The sequence below is a fragment of the Sapajus apella genome, unplaced genomic scaffold (genome assembly GCF_009761245.1).
Source record: "Sapajus apella isolate SASKATOON/1434 unplaced genomic scaffold, GSC_monkey_1.0 scaffold4, whole genome shotgun sequence".
NCBI lineage: Eukaryota > Metazoa > Chordata > Mammalia > Primates > Cebidae > Sapajus > Sapajus apella.
The window spans coordinates 12,675,406-12,696,058 of record NW_022436944.1 but is presented as its reverse complement, the minus strand read 5'-3'; the positions used below and the strand labels follow the sequence as shown (position 1 = coordinate 12,696,058).

Genomic DNA, 20,653 nt, shown 5'->3' with positions numbered 1-20,653 from the left:
AAAAAATTTATATCTCCTCAATATAAACCCTCAGGAGTATTCTTGCATATTCAGATGGCCTTTTTGTACTTACTATATTAACCATCCTGCCTTTTCAAGTATTCAAAATAAATCTCTCAGTAACTCATCATTTTTAAAAAACTCAGTTACCTTGCCAAGAGTCCAGGACAGAGGATTCTACCCTGGCTAAGAGTTTCTAAACTAAAACATCTGATCACACTATGACACAAATAAACAAAACAAAACAAAACAGGGTAAGAGACCCCACAGACTAATCTGAATGTCTTGTCTGAAATAGTCCATAATAGGCCAGATACAGTGGCTCATGCCTGTAATCCCAACACTTTGGGATGCCGAGATAATAGGATCACCTGAGTCCAGGTTTGAGACCACCTGGGCAACATGGTGAGATGCTGTCTCTATAAAAAATCAACAAATTAGCCTGTAATCCCAGCACTTTGGGTGGCTGAGGTGGACGGATCACAAGATCAAGAGATCAGGACAATGCTGGCCAACGTGGTGAAACCCCATCTCTACTAAAAATACAAAAATTAGCTGGGCGTGGTGGCACAGGTCTGTAGACCCAGCTACTCAGGAGGCTGAGGCAGGAGAATCGCTTGAACCTGGGAGGCGGAAGTTGCAGTGAGTCATGATCGTGTCATTGCACTCCAGCCTGGGCGATAAAAGCAAAACTCCATCTCAAAAAAAAAAAAAAAAAATTAGATGGTAGCGTGTGCCTGTGGTCCCAGCTACATGAGAGGCTGAGTGGGAGGATCACTTGGGCCTAAGAAGTTGTGACTATAGTGAGATATGTTTGTGCTACTGCACTCTAGTGTGGGCAACAGAGCAAGACAGTGTATCAAAAAAAAAAAAAAAAAAAGTAAAAAATAATACTATCTTTTACTATTTACAGGACAACTAAGAAAGGCTGTACAATAGCTAACACATCTTATACCGATCAAAAAAAGATGATTTGGCTGCACAGTGGTACATGCCTGTAATCCCAGCACTTGAGAAGGCTGAGGTGGGTCGATCACCTGAGGTCAGGAGTTGGATTGTAGCCTGGCCAACATGGTGAAACCTCATCTCTACTAAAAATACAATAATTAGCTGGGCATAGTGGCAGGTGCTTGATAATCCCAGCTACCCCTTAGGCTCAAGCAGGAGAATCGTTTGAATCTGGGATGTGGTAGTTGCTGTGAGCTGAGATCACACACTGCACTCCAGTCTGGGTAACAGAGTGAGACTCGGTTTAAAAAAAAAAAAAAAAAGATGAAACAGTCAATTTTTTTGTTGAAGACCACTTGGTTAACTAAATTGACTAAACTGATCCTTGAGATTTATTCCCCTGAACAGGTTTAGGCTAAAAACTTAAATACAAAATAGTTCCCATATATGTCTTATAATATTTATGATTGTTTTCATTCTTTATGCCTTTCTCTACTACAGGGTTATCCAGAGCTGACATTCAACTGTTAATGCTGCACCAAATAGATACCAAATCCCTCTTGGTCAGGTCATCTCTTTAGGAGCTAATTTTTTTTTTTTTAAATGGATTTTTGCTCTTGTTGCCCAGGCTGGAGTACAATGGCACAATCTCGGCTCACCGCAACCTCTGCCTCCCGGGTTCAAGAAATTCTCCTGCCTCAGCCTCCTGAGTAACTGGGATTACAGGTATACGCCTGGCTAATTTTGTATTTTTAGTAGAGACGGGGTTTCTCCATGTTGGTCAGGCTGGTCTTGAACGCTCAACCTCAGGTGATCTGCCCGCCTCTGCCTCCTAAAGTGCTGGGATTACAGGCATGAGCCACAGCACATCCAGGAGCTAAATTTTGACCAAAAGCAGGTTGGGGGTGAGGGATGGGTCAGGAAATTCTGATTCGAAATATGGTACAGTCCTGGTTTAACTGAAGTGTAGGTGGCAACGTAATGTAATGTAATGCCAAGTATTACACATCGTAAGCCAGCCAGTCATTCATAATATATATTCCACATCAGAATTCTCAAGGCTTTTTAGAGAATCCATAAATAACTGAAATTGTTTTCTCTGAACCTGGAGTGGCAGTTTTAACACACAAATCCCAAACTGTTTATCACTTCTCCCTTTGAGATACAGAGTCCACACCCCTTCCCTTGAATTTTTTTTTTTTTTTTTTTTTTTCCGACAGGGTCTCACTCTATCACCCAGGCTGGAGCACAGTAGAGAGCAGTGGCACAATCTCAGCTCACTGCAACCTCCACCTCCCAGGTTCAGACAGTTCTCCCATCTCAGCCTCCCAGGAAGCTGGGACTACAGGTGCACACTACCACACCCAGCTAATTTTTGTATTTTTAGTAGAGACTGGGGGTGCGGGTGGGGGGCGTCTCACCATTTTGTCCAAGCTGGTCTTGAACTCCTGACCTCAGGTGATCCACCCACCTAGGCCTCCCAAAGTGCTGTGATTACAGGAGTGAGCCACCACGCCTGGTACCCTTCCCTTGAATTTATACGACTGACCAACAGAATACAGCTGAGGTGTTGCTGGCCTAATTTCCAGGCCAAGGTCTTAAACTGAAAGTTTACACTTCCTTTCTTTTGAGACACTCACTCCTGGAACTGAGTCCCATGAACTAAGGGAAAGGCTATGTGGAAAGGAACTAAGGCTTGCAGCTTGCAGCACTGACTGAGCTCCCAATCAACAGCACCAAATTGCCAGCCTTGTGTGTGAGCTATTTGGAAGAGAATCCTCTAGCCCCAAGTTGAGCCACCCCTACTAATGCTAAATGAAAAGTAGAGAAAGTATTCATGGCCAGGACATGCCCAAATTGTTGTCTTCTCAGAAGACTTAGTGGTAGTGTCCTTCCAACACAAACTGAAACATTTCTCTACAAACCTGGGAACCCACCCCCACCAGGCCCTCAATGTCCTTCAGCAAATGTGGAACAAATGTCACTATCACTATGAAAACAAAACTGATACTGCATGGGACCTTCAGCCCATACTGTCATGAATAGCTGTTTTTGTTTTTTATTTTTTGCATTTTCAATTCCCCTAACTCACTTCAGTTAATATAATTTCCCCTTTTCTTTGGAAAACAAAGAAACAAATTGGTTAACTGCTGCTATTAATACTGCTAGTCTGTTTTAGAAACAAAATAAAAACAGAATTTTACTGGAAGGATATTGATGGCCTCCCAGAATCATTGGAAGACCAGGACACCCAGCTTAGCAAAAACACAAAAATCAAGGTGACGTAATACTAGACATCAGGAATTACAGCAATAAACTTCAAGAACATTTTTCAAAAAACTACGCCACTGCCACGGCTGTGATGTCTTTGCTTCGTTTTTCCTAGGCTCTATTACAAAAATTAATACTACCATCTAGTGGACCCTTCATATACCTATGTCTGATTGTAGATTTCTTCTCTGGTTTTCCAGTCAGTTCACTAAGACCTGAACTGTGTCTTCTATATATTTCTCAGAATTTTTAAATTGTTTATTTTTGAGGTGGGAATCAGGTTTATTGAGGTATAATTTATATCCAGCAAAATTGGCCCTTTTTAGTGCATGGTTCTATGAGGTTTTTTTGTTTTGTTTTATTTTGTTTTTGAGACAGAGTCTCGATCTGTTGCCCAGGCTGAAGTGGCACGATCTGGGCTCACTGCAATCTTCGCCTCCCAGGTTCAGCTGAATCTCCTGCCTCAGCCTCCTGAGTAGCTGGGATTACAGGTTAGCCAGTCTTGTCTCAACTCCTGACCTCAGGTAATCCACTTGCTTTGGTCTCCCAAAGTGCTGGAATTACAGGTGTGAGCCACCGTGCCTGGTCTTTAGTTTTCTTCTGAGACAAGAGTCTTGCTCTGTTGCCCAGGCTAGAGTACAGTGCTGTGATCTTGGCTCACTGCAACTTCCATCTTCTAGGTTCAAGCAATTCTCGTGCCTCAACTTCCTGAGTAGCTGGGCCACCACACCAGGCTAATTTCTGTATATTTAGTGGAGATGGGGTTTTGCCATGTTGGCCAGGCTGATCTTGAACTCTTGATCTCAAGTGATCTGCCTGCTTTGGCCTCCCAAACTGCTGGGATTACAGATGTAAGCAACCATACTCGGCCCTATGAGGTTTTTGGATTTGTTTTGTTTTTTAAATTTCCATAGGTTTAGGCTAGGCATGGTGGTTCATGCCTGTAATCCCAGCACTTTGGGAGGCCAAGGCAGGTGCATCATGAGGTCAGGAGTTCAAGACCAGCCTGGCCAACATAGTGAAATCCCGTCTCTACTAAAAATATAAACATTAGCTGGGCACAGTGGCTCCTGCCTATAATCCCAGCACTTTGGTAGGCCGAGGCAGGCGGATGATGAGGTCAGGAGTTCAAGACTAGCGTGGCCAACATAGTAAAACCCCATATGTACTAAAAATACAAAAAAAAAAAAAAAAAAAAAATTAGCTGGGCGTGGTGGTGGATGCCTGTAGTCCCAGCTACTTGGCAGGTTGAGGCAGGAGAATTGCTTGAACCAGGGAGGCAGAGGTTGCTGTGAGCTAAGATCACACCACTGCACTCCAGCCTGGACTCTGTCTCAAGAAAAAACAAACAAACATACATTAGCCGAACATAGTGGTGCACACCTATAATCCCAGGTACTCCAGAGGCTGAGGCGAGAGGATTGCTTGAACCTGGGAGATGAAGGTTGCAGTGAGCCAAGATCATGCCGCTACACTCCAGCCTAGGGTACCGGGCGAGACTCACGAGTCTCAAAAAAAAAAATTTTTTTTTCCTAGGCTTTTGGGGGAATGAGTGGTGTTTGGTTACATGAGTAAGTTCTTTAGTGGTGATTTCTGAGATTTTGGTGCACCCATCACCCCGGTTCTATGAGTGTTAACAAATACATAGTTATAGAACCACCACCACAATCAAGATATGGGATAGGTCTGTCAGCTCCAAAGACTACATACCTTAGTCCCCATCTAAAGTCAACTTCCCCAACCTCTGGTAACCACTGATCTATTTTTTCTCCCTATAGCTTTGCCTTTTCCAAAATGTCATGTAAATGGAATCATACAAAATGTAACCTTTGAGTGTGTCTTCTTTCAGTCATAATGCACTGAGATTCATTGATGTTGTTGTCTCGCATCCCCCACCTCCTTTTTGCTCCCCAGTAATACTCCATTGTATGGATGTACCATAGGGTGTTTATCTACTGACCAGTTGAAGAACATTTGGATTGTTTCCCATTTTTTGTGGTTATGAATAACGTCACTATAAACATTTGGATACAGGTTTTTGTGTAAACCTTTTTTTTAATTGCATTTTAGGTTTTGGGGTACATGTGAAGAACATGCAAGATTGTTGCATAGGTACACACGTGGCAGTGTGATTTGCTGCCTTCCTCCCCTTCACCTATATCTGGTATTTCTCCCCATGCAATCTCTCCCCAACTCCCCACCCCCGTAAACCTATCTTTTCATCTCTCTTGGGTAAATACCTAGGAATAGGATTGTTAGGTCTTATTGATATCTATGGGTTAGGGGAGGTCCCCAAATGCCAGTGGGGCCTCAGCCCCAGACAGTGTACAGGCTCTTGACATCTTCCCAAGAAGTAATTCAAGGATTAGTTGGGGAATAATAAAAGTGAAACCATCACTGCAAGATTATTACTGAGACAGTGAAAGGGATCTGACCCGACCAACTCCATCTTGCCTCAGATCTCCAAGCTGTCCTAGTTCATTCCTGGGTGTTGGCCAAACTAGCTTTGGGAGGAACTTAGTTTATAGTTTGAAGCAGAGATGGTAACAGCCCTTTTCCAAAACAAATCTCCTTCTTGCCTGGGGAGTAGACTGCCTTTGTAGGCCTAACAAATTAGTCAAGAGTATAAATTATGGTTTAGGAGTCATGCAGCTGGAGTATCCAAGATTCTGACCCTCCCCAAATTGCTCCTGGGGATAAAAATCACTATCATAGTCTAGGCGTGGTGGCTCACGCCTGTAATCCTAGCACTTTGGGAGGCCGAGGCAGGCCGATCACCGGAGGTTTGGAGTTGGAGACCAGCCTGACCAACATGGAAAAACCCCGTCTCCACTACAAATACCAAAAAATAGTTGGGTATGGTGGCGCATGCCTGTAATTCCAGCTACTCAGGAGGCTGAATCAGGAGAATCGCTTGAACCTGGGAAGCAGAAGTTGCTGTGAGCCAGGATCATGACACTGCATTCCAGCCTGGGCAACAAGAGCAAAACTCCATCATAAATAAATAAATAAATAAATAAAACCTAAGGCCAGCGCTTAAGATATTTTGAAGACCCTGTCCTTGATGGATCAGCTTCAGCTGGCACCACTCAGATGAATAAACTGCCTCATCTGATCTTGTGGCCCCCATCCAGGAACTGACTCAGGGCAAGAAGACAGGTTGGACTCCCTACGATTTCATCTCTGACCTGAATAATCAGCACTCGAGGCTCACAGGCTTCCCCTACCCACTAATTTGTCCTTAAAAATTCCGATCCCTTGGCCGGGTGCGGTGGCTCAAGCCTGTAATCCCAGCACTTTGGGAGGCCGAGGCGGGTGGATCACGAGGTCAAGAGATCGAGACCATCCTGGTCAACATGGTGAAACCCCGTCTCTACTAAAAATACAAAAAATCAGCTGGACATGGTGGCGCATGCCTGTAATCCCAGCTACTCAGGAGGCTGAGGCAGGAGAATTGCCTGAACCCAGGAGGCGGAGGTTGTGGTGAGCCGAGATCGCGCCATTGCACTCCAGCCTGGGCAACAAGAGCGAAACTCCGTCTCAAAAAAAAAAAAAAAAATTCCGATCCCTTATTCCACCTGATTTTGGTAAGAAAAAAAAAAAAAAGCAAAAAACCAAAATTCTGATCCCTGAATGCTTAGGGAGACTGATTTGAATAATAAAACTCTGGTCTCCCACACTGCCGGCTCTGCGTTAATTACTCTTTATCTGTTGCAATTCCCATCTTGATAAATTGGCTCTGTTTAGGCAGCGAGCAAGATGAACCCATTGAGCAGTTACAAAAGTGTGGAGGTTTATTGCAAAGAGAAAATTACACATACAAGAAAGGGGAGTGTGGACATACTTGGGAGTCACACAGCCCAATGTGAGGTTTTTATCTTTATGAATTTCTTTAACCAAGGAATGGAATATTCATGAAGAATCCTAGAAAAAAGTGGAGATTTCTTAGAACTGTGGTGCCATCCAGTTTTTAACCAAATATGGGACTGTCATGGCACTGGTGGGTGACTTACTAAGTTAATAAGCATATAATTAGGTCCTAGGAGAAACCTAGATCAAATCCAGGGCCATGTTGTGTCCTGTTGGTCTTACCAAGTTTGGCCCACACCCTGGTTTTTAAGAGTCTTATTAGCCTCTACATTATGCAGATGTTTTAACAGTTTTTTCCCTTGTTACTTGTGTGAAGCTGCTGCCTGGAATTTTTTGTAATTTTTCTGCAACCATCCTGTATTATTCTTGTCTCATTTTCCACCCTCAGAGATTACTACTTTTTATTTTTCAGGATTGATGAGGGAGGAGGTGAATCTCATGTATTTGAATGGGACACTGGTCCTGCCTATTGAGGGTATGGAAATCTCTGGCTGCTTGGTCTGAGGGTCCCAAGGGTGGATCATCAGGAGAATCTGAATATGAGGCAGGCACTGGCCGCAATCTTTATATGACCATTATTTTAGCATTGAACTGCTGCAACCTAGAAGATACAGACTTTACGAGGAGGTTAAACAAGCAAAAACCAAAGATTAGTAGTAATAAGATAGTTATTAAAGGTCCTAGGAAAGGTAGGAACTGTGTCACACTTGGTAGGTATTCTTCGATGAAGTCCCAGATGGGTTGAGTGGTGGAGCTATTGAAATTATGTAGCCAGGTAGGCTGTTGGTAAATATTTTGAACTTGTAGTTTAATCCTGAGTTGTTAATGTAAGAACAATAGGTGTGGTTTATTATTCTGCAAACACCCCCCTCCCCTTGTTTAGCTAGAAGGTAAAACCTCTTCTTTTTTTGATCATTTAAGGCCATGCTCTGGCCCTTCTTAGGGCCTCATGCTTAGCAATGAGCCCAAATCCTGGGATCCAAATTCTGTAAAATCCTGCCATATTCAGGAAAGTTCTGAGTTTTTTTGTTTGTTAAAATTCTGTTTTTTAAGATAGTCTCTTTTTGTCTGATGGACAAAGTTCAGTTTCCTGGGCTTAGGATGTATTCCAGATATTTTACTTTAAGTTTAGAAACCTGGGTCTTGAAGCTGGGTGCAGTGGCCCATGCCTGTAATCCTAGCACTTTGGAGGCTGAGGAGGAAGAATCACCTGAGGTCAGGAGTTTGAGACCAGCCTGGTCAACATGGTGAAACCCTGTCTCTACTAGAAATACAAAAAATTAGCTTGGTGAGGTGGTGTCTGCCTGTAGTCCCAGTTACTCTGGAGGCTAAGGTAGGAGAATCGCTTGAGCTAGGGCAAGGGAGGTTTCAGTGGGCTGAGATCACACCACTGCACTCCAGCCTGGGCGACAGAGCCACACTCTGTCTCAAAAACAAAAAAAACCCCCAAAAAACAGAAGAGGCTGGGCGCGGTGGCTCACGCCTGTAAACTCAACACTTTGGGAGGCCAAGGCAGGTGGATCACCTGAGGTCAGGATTTCGAGACCAGCCTGCCCAACATGGTGAAACCCTGTCTCTACTGAAAATACAAAATTAGCCAGGCGTGGTGGCACATGCCTGTAATCCCAGCTATTCAGGAGGCTGAGGCAGGAGAATTGCTTGAACCCGGGAGGAGGAGATCTCAGTAAGCCGAGATCACACCATTGCACTCCAGCCTGGGCAACAAGAGTGAGACTCCATCTCAAAAAAAAAAGAAAAGAAATCTGGGCCCTGGATGGAGAAGACCCCCTTTTTTACAGGAAGTTTAGGACTTGAATGGCATTTTTATTTGAGTCCCCTTCAGTGGGACTCAAATAAAATGTCATCTACACATTGGAGTATAGCTCCCCCCACCCCCTTTTTTTCCCCCAAGATGGAGTCTTGCTCTGTTGTCCAGAGCTGGAGTGCAATGAGTAGCTGGGATTATAGGCATGCCACCACACCCAGCTTATTTTTGTATTTTTAGCAAAGACAGAGTTTCAACATGTTGGCCAGGCAGGTCTTAAACTCCTGACCTTGTGATTCACTCGCCTCAGCCTCCCAAAGTACTGGAATTATAGGCGTGAGCCACCACACCAGCCAAAAGAAAGCATTTTTAAGATCTAATTTCAGTCTAAGTGTGGTAGCCTGAGGTTATCCTAGCACTTTGGGAGGCCAAGGTGTATTAGGCGGGGATTATCTGAGGTTAGGAGTTCGAGACTAGCCTGGCCAACATGGTGAAACACCATCTCTACTAAAAATACAAAAAATTAGCCTGGCTTGATGGCAGGTGCCTGAAATTGAAGCTACCTGGGAGGCTGAGGAAGGAAAATTACTTGAGCTGGGGAGGCAGAGGTTACAGTGAGCCGAGACTGTGCCACTGCACTACAGCCTGGGCTATAGAGTAAGACTCCATCTAAAAAAAAAGAAAAGAAAATGAAAAATTTCCCAGTAATGCTTGTGCCTTTAGAGATTCTTTGGTTAAGTATATTTTGAATGTTTAACAAACAATATAAAAGCTAGAATGAGTTAGCTTGGTTTGAATCTCAGTTCTGTGGTTTACTACCTATATGGGCTCAGGCTAATTTCTCTGTTTTCTCAATCATAAAAGGGTGACAAGCTTATAAAATCTAGGCCAGTCATGGTGGTTTACTCCTGTAATTCTAGCACTTTGAGAGGCCGAGGAGGGTGCATCACCTGAGGTCAGGAGTTCGAGACTAGCTTGGCCAACATGGTGAAACACCATCTCTACTAAAAATACAAAATTAGCCAGGAGTGGTGGTGCAAGCCTGCAATCCCAGCTATGCTACCCGGGAGGCTGAGGCAGAAGAATTGCTCGAACCTGAGAGGCGGAGGTTGCAGTGAGCTGAAATGGTGCCATTGCATTCCAGCCTGGGTCACAAGAGCAAAACTCCCTCTAAGAAGAAAAAGAAAAAGTATAATAATATCACCCATTATATAGGACTCTTGTGAGGATTATTTTTTAAAATCATTTATTATTATTATCGTTATTATTTATTTTTTTGAGAAAGAGTCTCACTCTGTCGCCCAGGCTAGAGCGCAGTGGTACCATTTCAGCTCACTGCAACCTCTGGCTCCTGGGTTCAAGTAATTCTTGTACCTCAGCCTCCCAAGTAGCTGGGACTACAGGTGTGCGCCACCACATCCAGCTAATTTTTATATTTTTAGTAGAGATGGGGTTTCACCATGCTGGCCAGGTTAGTCTCAAACTCCTGACCTCAAGTGATCTACCTGCCTGGGCCTCCCAAATTGCTAAGATTACAGCTGTGAGGCAACAAACCTGGCCTACTGTGGCTAATTTTATTTTCCAAGCATTGCACCATGTTTTTAGTTCCACATGTTCTTCCAGAACACTCTCCTTAAATCTGGGTGGGTCTTGTGATACATTCAATTAATAGAATGCAGGGAAGTAAACCTGTGTAATTTCTAAGGCTAGAATAGAAAAGACCACACAGCTTCTACCTAGTGCTTGATATCTCACTGCCCACCCTGCACCACCCAATCCCACACTCTCCTTGGGAGTCCTGAGCTGACATATAGGAAATCCAGTTAACCTGAAGTAGCTGTGATAGACCACATAGAGGTAGAGATGCCAGGAAGACTACAACTGTTCTAGCCCTCAGGTTTTTGAGTGTCCTCAGCTGTTTGAGGTTTCAGAGATGTGAGAAAGCCTTCAGATGATTCCAGCTTCCAGCCCTCGAGTTACTCTAGCTAAGGCCTAGTGGGGTTGGGCTTTCGGCTGTGCCAGCTGACACAACAGGGTGATGAAAAGCTGCCCTGCTGAAGCCTGCCCAAATAGCAGCAAAATAGTGTTGTAGTTTTAAGCCACTAGGTTGGGGGTTGTTATATAGCCACAGATGAGTGGAACAATTACAGACTAGCTATTTTACGGATTGTGCCTCCATTTGGGTTTGTCTAATGTTTATATATGATTAAACTCAGGTTATGCATTTTAAGCAAGACACTACTTCAATAATATTGTGCACATCTCACTGTATCCATCAAGTGACACATGATGTTGATTTATTCTTGATGTTAACTTTGATCACTTGGGTAAAGACATGTTTTCATGTTTCCCCATTGTAAAGTTACTCTTTTTCCTTGTATAATTGATAATTATTTTGTGGGGAGATACTTTGAGACAATGTAAATAAAACCTGTTCCCTCATCCATCTTTCCCCCACTAATTTTAGTATCCATTGATGCTTACTGCCTAAATTTATTATTTTTATGATGGTTCCAAAATGATTTTATAATTCAACCATTCCTTCTATGTTTATTAGTCAACATTCCATTTTAAGGAAGAACTTTCTCTTCTCTCCATTTAATCATTCATTTGTTTATATTGGCAAAGACTGATATATTCCTAATCGATTCAGTGGATATGATGTTTAGTATCATTGTTTATTTTGACATATTGTTTTTGATTTGGCCAGTAAAAGCTCTTTCAAGCTGACTTCTGTGTCCTTCTGACATGTCCCCATGATTCCCTGAACACTTCCTTACTTCCGGTGCAAAAAGTTATTCCTAGTCATCTTATCTCTTCCTTGGTCCCCAAATCAACCATTTCACTAAGAACCCCTGGTTTCTCTTGCTGGAGCAGGTATTTAGAAACCAGGATTTGAGTGCTGGGTTTGCTCATTGCCATTGGGGTGATACTGTTGTCGGGGTCTTTCTGTGGACAGACACAAGTGAACACATAAAAGCAGTAGAAGGTGGCGAGTATTAATGAAGAAGAAAGGGTTATGGGATCACAAGAGGAGGAGACATGCAATGCAAGACTTCAGAGTTGTGGGGAGGGAATCAGAAATATTCCACACAGAAGATATTTATGTGCAAAAGGCCCATGTCAAGAGAGAACATGTCATGTTTATGGAATCGAATCAGTTTAATATGGCTAGAGGGTAGAGTGATGGGGGCAGTGGTAAGAGGCAGGCTGCAAGGTAAACAGGAGCTAGCCAAACCTCCAAGTGCCTAATAAGAAATGTTAGAAGTTTGGAGTTTACCCTGAGAGCAGTTGGGGGGGGGGGTCGTAAAATGATCACATTTGTATTTTTTTTTTAGAGGCGGAGTCTCACTCTGTTGCCCAGGCTGGAGTGCAGTGGTGCGGTCTCAGCTCACTACAATCTCTACCTCCTGGGTTGAAGTGATTCTGCTGCCTCAGCCTCCTGAGTAGCTGGGACTACGGGTGCCTGCCACCATGCCCAGTAAATTTTTGTATTTTTAGTAGAGATGGGATTTCACCATGTTGCCCAGGCTGGTATCAAACTCCTGAGCTCAAGAGATCCACCCACCTTGGCCTCCCAAAGTGCTGGGAGTACACTGTGCCCAGCAACATTTGTATTTTATAATGGTTGTCATCAGTTAAAAAAACAGTTGCTGGGCTCAATGGCTCATGCCTGTAATCCCAACACTTTGGGAGGCTGAGGCGGGTGGATCACCTGAGGTCAGAAGTTTGAGACCAGCCAGGCTGACATGGCAAAACCCTGTCTCCACTAAAAACACAAAAAAATTAGCCAGACATAGTGGTGTGCACCTGTAATCCTAGCTACTCAGGAGGCTGAGGCAGGAGAATTGCTTGAACCTAGGAGGTGGAGGTTGTGGTGAGCTGAGATTGCGCAACTGCACTACAGCCTGGGCAACAGAGTGACATTCTGTCTCAATAAAAAAATAAATAAAAAATAAAAACAAAAACAAAATCTCACATACCACCATAAAATAATTTTGCAAAACTGCGTACCTCCTTCCACATTTTAACAACTAATATTTTTCATAAGTCTAAAAGTTAATTTTTTTGTTAATGGGAGGTTGAAAATATTAAACATTTTGAAAGATGAAATAAGATGACAAAACCCTGTCTCCACTAAAAATACAAAAAAATTAGCCGGACATAGTGGTGCCTGTAATAAATATTTTATGATATGATATATTCCAAATCTGAAAAGTTGTATGAAATTTCTATCGGGGGTTTTATCAAATGTATCTTGAAAAATGTATTGGTCGTAGAAATCATACAATTGCATTTAAAGGACTCAACATCACTGTTCTATGCTGCCTAAGTTTTTCTGAATTCAGGGCAACCTTATCCCTTAACAAAAATATTTATATGACAGGTAAAGAAGGACTACCTTGTAGGTTTAAGCTGCCTCAATGCATCATTAAAAGAGGCTTCCATTTGGTGAACATGGGTCTACAGGAAAAAAAAAAAAAGGTTTCCAGACCTCTGCTTCTATCAAAGAGGAGGTAACAGGTACTGGATTTACCCTCCTGCCTGAAACAAACAAAAAAACTCAGACAAAATATGTGAAACAGGGCCGGGCATGGTGGCTCATGCCTGTAATTCCAGCACTTTGGGAGGCTGAGGCAGGCAGATTACTCAAGGTCAGGAGTTCGAGACCAGCCTGGTCAACATGGTGAAACCCTGTCTCTACTAATAATATAAAAAATTAGCTGGGTGTGGTGGCATATGCCTGTAGTCCCAGCTACTCGGGAGGCTGAGGCAGGAGAATTGCTTGAGCCTGGGAGGTGGAGGTTGCAGTGAGCCAAGATTGTACCATTGCACTTCAGCCTAGGTGACAAGAGTGAAACGCCGTCTCAAAAAAAAAAAAAAAAAAAAAAAAAAAATCAGTGTAATTTAACACATTCAAAACTGAAAAAAGAAAAACTATGTAGTCATTTGAATAGCCACAGTAAAAGCATTTGACAGCATCCATACTTGACCAAAACTCTCAGCAAAATAGCAACAGAAAGAAACTTTCTCAATTTGATAAAGGGCATCTATGAAAACCTACAGGTCACTGGTGAAACACTGAATGTTTTCTCCCTAATAAGTGTCAATGAGTAGCTGGGTGTAGTTGCAGGTGCCTGTAATCCCAGCTACTCAGGAGGCTGAGGCAGGAGAATTGCTTGCACCTGGGAGGTGCAGGTTGCAGTGAGCTGAGATTGTGTCGTTGTGCTCCAGTCTGGGCAACATGAGCGAAACTCTGCCACAAGAAAAAAAAAAAGTGTCAATGAGAAGTTTGGGAGATAAGTTTTGTTTTGAACTTGCTGAGTTTGGGGCCCAACATGACATTGATAATCGAACTGGGGATGAACATAGTTATCTAGGTCTAGAGCTCAGAAGAGAGTTGTCAAAACATAGAGCATATTAAGGGTATTTTGAAAACAAGTCTATATTTTATGTATAAATTTTTAGATGGAGTTTCACTCTTGTTGCCCAGGCTGGAGTGCAGTAACATGATCTTGGCTCACTGTAACCTCTGCCTCCCAGGTTCAAGCAATTCTCCTGCCTCAGCCTCCTGAGAAGCTGAGATTACAGGTGTCCATCACCATGCCTGGCTAATTTTTTGTATTTTTAGTAGAGGCGGGGTTTCACCATGTTGGCCAAGCTGGTCTTGAACTTCTGACCTCAGGTGATCCACCTGCCTCTGCCTCCCAAAGTGCTGGGATTATAGTTGTGAGCCACCACCCCTGGCCAACAAATCTATATTTTTAAACAACTGCCCCAGGGAAGAGTAAAAGGAGAAAAGGATTAGGAATAGAAACACTGAAGAAATCCAACACTTAATAACTTCTGAAGGACAGATATAGGACAAGGAGCAAGCAAAGGAAACAAGAGCAAGCAAGAGGAATCACAGAGATGAAAAGACAACTTTGTGGTGCATTTTAAGGAAAATCCAGTTTCAGCAAAGAGGGATGGGTCAATAGAGTCAGAAGTTAAAGACGAACTTAATATCAGGATCCTATATTGTGTGCATGGCAACATTCTTAGCCATAAGCACAGGTGACCACTAGAATTTATTTATTTATTTATTTTGAGATGGTGTTTCACTCTTGTCACCCAGGCTGGCGTGCAATGGTGGGATCTCGGCTCACTGCAACCTCTGCCTCTTGGGTTCAAGTGATTCTCCTGCCTCAGCCTCCCTTGTAGATGGAATTATGGGTGCAGGCCGCCATGCCAGGCTAATTTTTGTATTTTTAGTAGAGATGAGGTTTCATGGTGTTGGCCAGGCTAGCCTGGAACTCTGACCTCAGGCGATCCACCTGCATCGGCCTCCAAAAGTGCTGGGATTACGGGTGTGAGCCACCATGCCTGACCTATATTTAAAAATATACAATATATTTAACTAGGCATTGTTTAAGATAGATGGGATTTAGCCAATCCTTAATGCCAGTACATCACACCGCATTCCATTCCATTGGGGTGGATGTTTATTAAGTTAAGGCAGCTTTCCTGTTGGTTACTACACACTGTTAGATTGTGTATACACACCTAGCTAGAGAAGCCGGTATCCATGGCTTTGAAAATTTCAAATATTCCATTTTCAGTTTAAAAAAAAGGTAAGAGAAATACTTGAGTATCAGGCCCACTAGAACCTTGGGTCTTTTGTTTTTGTAAATATTTTACTAATAAACTGTCTACTCCTTCCCAGTTTGGGGAGCCCTTCCCTTCTATACTGAGAGGCACATTATCTTACTAAGCCTCAATTTCCTCATTTGTAAAAAGGATAAGAATTATCAATCCTACCTTACTGCTTTCACGGGGTAGGTTAAAGTTAGTTTCGAAAGTGTTTTCTCACTGGCTCCTTAATACCTTAACTAGAGTCTGACACAAGAATGACCGCAGCAAATGTTGGCTGTATTATAATAATGTTTGTGGAAAGACTTTGTTAGCTGGAAGCCATCTCAAGTATTATTCTTTATACCCCAATCCCGATTTAGGCCTCTAGGTAACCAAATTCAAGGTAACACCTCATCTTGATGGTTGCCAAGGGGTAGGTGGAGGGATTGCAGCCCCTTTCCCACAAACAATCCCAATAAAAACACTGCTGTGCCAACAGAGCTTCATGACCAGTTTCCTGGCCCAGCTGCTTACCAGATGACCACTCCCAAACTCCCTTCTCTTCGGAAAAACTGCACCTGCTGTAGAACTTTTTGTGGAGAGCTGTAGAACTTTTAAAGTTACCAAGTGATCAGGTCCTACAACGACGTCCTTGAGATGTGGCCAAGAAACCTTCCAAAGCAGCCTTGGCCTCCCTCATGTCCGGCAACCGAAGGCCACGCCACCGGCTAAGAGTTCCGCCAGGGGCCCAGCTCTCAGGAGGCCTCCTCGGTGCCGCCAGCCTCCGCAGCCGTCCCAGGCGGCAGGCAAATCGGCCAGCGGCAAACTGGCTCGGCTTCGGCTTTGCTCCCGGCCGGCGCCACAGGCCCCTCCTCCCGGGGCAGGCTCCTCGGTGCGAGGGCGGGAGGGGCGGAGCCGATGGGCGCCACGGTCTCCTCCTCCCGAGGGCGGGCGGGACGGAGGCGGGCGCCGGCCTCCGTGGTTCCCTCTCCACGGGCAGGCTTCCGTGGCGGAGCCGCGGGCCCCTCCTCCCAAGGGCGGGCCTTGGGAGACCCAGCCGGCTTTGCCGGCGGGGGCGGGCCTGGAGGGCGGGGCCAGCCGCCGCGAGCCCCTCCTCTCGAGGGCCGGCCGGTTTGGCGGCGGCTGCGAAGGGTATCTGAGGCTCGGCTGCCAAGCTCAACGGGCTCTGGCTCCTCCCAGTGGCCGGCTGGGGCGGAAGCAAGAGGCGGGGGCAGCGTGCGCGCTGCTGGTCTCCTCTCCCGCGGCACTGGGGCCCGCGCTCCGCGGCTGCTGCTCCTTTCGGCGCTTCTCTGGCGGCTGGCTCCTCTCCGTGGCCGGCTGCTCCTTGACCAGGCGTCCCTCTCAGCCTCGGCCCGCGGCGCTGACCCTTCCGGGACCCTCCCGCCCCGTCTCGTACTGTCGCCGCCACCGCCGCGGCCCCGGCCCTGGCCCCGATGGCTCTGTGCAACGGAGACTCCAAGGTCAGCGTGGGGGTCCCTGCCGCAGCGGTTCCCTGCGGAGGCGAGGCTCCCGGGCCGGGGAGCCACCTAGCGGGGCCCTTCCCCACCCCCTCTCCCCAGCCCGTCCGCGCAGCCCTGCGGCCCGGGCAGCCACGCGTCGGAGAGTCCCTGGTCGGGGCCTGTGGCATTTTTTCTCCTCGGGAGCGGCGGTGCTTTGTTGATTCTGTCTGCGAGTCGAGGTCCGGGCGTCGGGGAGGGCATCGGCTCCCTGCGGCCGCGCCACTGGCCCTTGCCTCCCCCGCGCAGCTGTGGGGCGCAGAGCCCGCGAGCGCGGCCCGAGGGTGGGGGTAGGGAGGCGAGCGGGCTTGTGTGTCTGCGGGTCGGGTGGGGGCTTCCTCGGCTCCCACCCCGTCCGTTTGTGAGGCTAGGGGCCTGTTGTGGCTATCCCGGGGCCCGCCGAAGGCAGGGCAGGTTCGGGGCCTCCTGTGCGGCGTTCTAGCTAGGCGAGCCTCGGGTCTTCCCGCCACCCCGTTTCCCGCCTGCCCTCGGCGAGGCCCGCTCCATTCCCCCCGCTGGCCTTGGGCTCTGCGGCGGTTAGGCCGGTTCTAGACTAGCTCCGCGGGGCTGCACCGTCTTCCCCCTCCCCCCACGCCCCTGCAGGCCCGCGTGAGGGCTGGTGGCCCCGGGGTCGCGCACTCCGTTCCTCCTCCCCCATCCTCGGAGGGAAAGTGTGTGTGTCCAGGTCCCGCCCCCGTCCAGCTCGTTCCCTGTCTAGCTTGCTGGTTTGCGGGATAACTCGCTTCCCCGCCTTTGGGGTCCCCCCCAACCCCGGAACGCGAACGGTGCCTGTTCGCCTGCGGGCTGGGCGGTCGGGAGTTCCGGGGTGCTGGAAAAGTTGCCACCTTGACGCACCCAGCGGGGAGAGCGCGTTTGACCGCTTCTGGGTATTTCCTCGCCTCCAACTCACTTTTTTCTTAGACCCTTCCTCTTTATTTCGTCCCGCTTCTGAATTGGGCACAGTCGCTTTCACTTCTGTATTAAAATTTTCATTGGCCTGGAGTTCTTTCCGACCTTCGCTAAGTCAGTTTTGCCAGCGGGAAACCGCGCAGTTTTGAATTGCGATTTACTTCAGCAAGATATACCTCCTCCTATACGCTGTTTAGGGCCTAGCTTTAGGAAAAAACTTAATTAAATTTCTTTCGGGTGGGTGGGAATATATACTTGGAGTGGGATTTGGTGCTCGACGTCAGGGAGTAGTGACTTACTCAAGCAGAATTTTAACATTCTTTTTAAAAGGAGGTGCTCAAGGGTCACATCTTAGAGGTCCTCTTGAATGGCTGCTTAGCACCCAGTAATCATTCAAAAAGTATTTGTTGAACAAATGAGTCAAGATTATAAGGTAGCTGATTTTAACTCTTTTAAACCAAGGCACCAGTGTTGGTTAGGTCAGGGAGCTCTTTCTGAGGTTTATATAACTAATGAAGACACACAGACCTTCTGTTTCTGACCTCAGGAGCAAATGTAAACCTCATTGTCCAGCTCTTTCCTGTATACTAGTTGACTCGCAGAGCATTTTTCCATCTGGTTTTGAGCTTTACAACTCATTGGAAAGATTCATCTTTATGCTGATAGAGGAAATAACTGGTGTTAGAAGGACTCACATCTGATTTATGGGTTTTGAAAAATACATAGTGCATTTGAGAGGAGTATTTTCACAAAACTAAGTGGCAGAGGAAAGTGTAAGATCTGTTTCCAGAGTATATAAGAGGATTTTTTTTCCCTAACTGATATTTTTTGTTTGTTTTGCTAGACTTGGAATTACAAAAATAATCTTATTAGTTTGGTGAATTTTATTTCAAGGTTCTTCATGTTTTATAACATAATTAAAGATTTTAAAAACTATGTTAACAATTAGTTGTAGATTGAATTGAAGCATTTTTAAGAGGAACATCTGGAGAATTAAAATACTTCATCAAGTCTATGATTATTGTATGTACTCCTGAGGAAAAAAATCCTGACAAACGATGACATGCCATTGATATAAACATTTTAAGTAAAGAGATATAACATATGTGGAAATGCCTTATATCACCTACTTTATTTTGCATATTTCTAAGAGGCCCACCTGGAAATAAGTAGGAGTCTTATTTTCCATAGCCTATAACTGAATCACCTTTCCCTTCGGAGGAAAGTGTAAGTGCTATATACAGGATTACTTTGTACATTGATTGGGCCTTTGCTGTGTGTATCCTAGTTCATAAATTAAAGGTTGGACAAGAGCTGGTTTTGATTCCTCTTTCTGGAACATTTCAGTTACCAGGATTTCCTAAAATGGCATTTTTGCATGATAGAAACTAGACAGGAACCTAAAAGCCATAAAAGCATTTGGGTTATTTTAATTACTTTTTATACACAGTATTTTATTTAATTTTTAATTTATATATATTTTTGAGACAGCTTTGCTCTGTCACCCAAACTGGAGTGCAGTGGTGTGATCACAGCTCACTGCTGCCTTGACCTCTTTAGCTTCCTGAGTAGCTGGGACTACAAGTGTGGGTCACCCCATCCTGCTAATTTTTATTTTTTGTAGAGACAAGTCTTGCTGTGTTGCTCAGGCTGGTCTGGAACTCCTGGGCTCAAGCTGTCTTCCCTCTTCACCATCCCAAAGTGCTAGGATTATAGGAGTGAGCCACTGTGCCTGTCCAGGATTTTGTTTCTTTATTTAAATTTTTATTTCCTTATGTTATTGGGGAACAGGTGTCATTTGGTTATATGAGTAAGTTCTTTAGTGGTGATTTGTGAGATTTTGGTATACCCATCACCCGAGCAGTATACACAGCCCCCAATTTGTAGTCTTTTATTCCTTACCCTCTTCTCACTCTTTCCCCAAGTTCCCAAAGTCCATTGTGTTATTCTTATGCCTTTGCATCCTCACAGAGTTGGTGATCAGCTTTTCTTTAAAAACTTTTTACTACGGCAAGGCAAGGGTGTATTTGACATAGTAACTTTTTTTTCTTGGAGATAGAGTCTCGATCTCTATCGAGATAGGTCACCAGCCTGGAGTGCAGTGGTGAGATCTCGGCTTACTGCAACCACTCTGCCTCCCAGGTTCAAGCAATTCTCCTGCCTCAGCCTCCCAAGCAGCTGGGACCGACAGGTGTCTACCACCATGTCCAGCTAATTTTTGTATATTTGATAGAGACGGGGTTTCACCATGTTGGCCAGGGTGGTCTCGATTTCTTGACCTTGTGACCTGCCTGCCTCAGCCTCCCAAAGTGTTGGGATTACAGGCATGAGCCACTGTGCCCAGCTGACACAGTAACTTTTTTGAGTTTTATTAAGCCAGCATTATCAGAGTAGTGCTTTGGGTGACTTGTCAAGTTTCCTACTCTTTTCCTCCATCTAAGGGGGAGACTCTTGGTTGGAGTAAAGGTGGTACCTGTCCTATCACCTTCACTGAGAGGTTATGACTAGGTTATATGATACTTGGATAAAAGATGTTTTATAAACACTCCCTTAGTGATTGCATGTGATACAAAATCTTTAACGGCATTTAATGATTTTTTTTTTTTTTTTTTTTTGAGACAGAGTCTTGCTCTGTAGCCCAGGATGGAGTGCAGTGGCGAGATCTCGGCTCACTGCAACCTCCACCTCCCAGGTTCAAGTGATTCTCTTACCTCAGCCTCCCGAGTAGCTGGGATTACAGGTGTATGCCACCACACCC

At 45.2% G+C, this 20,653-nt stretch overlaps 1 protein-coding gene across 1 annotated transcript in view; it reads left to right on the top strand.

Moving 5' to 3' along the window:
- Nucleotides 1–16,587: 16,587 nt before the first annotated feature.
- The window catches only part of GMPS (guanine monophosphate synthase), a 79,509-nt gene continuing 75,443 nt past the window's right edge, over nucleotides 16,588–20,653 (top strand). Inside the window, exon 1 of the mRNA XM_032262554.1 lies at nucleotides 16,588–16,950. Within this exon, the coding sequence (XP_032118445.1) occupies nucleotides 16,924–16,950 (27 nt within the window). The 5' untranslated portion in view covers nucleotides 16,588–16,923. The remainder of the gene's footprint in view (nucleotides 16,951–20,653) is intronic.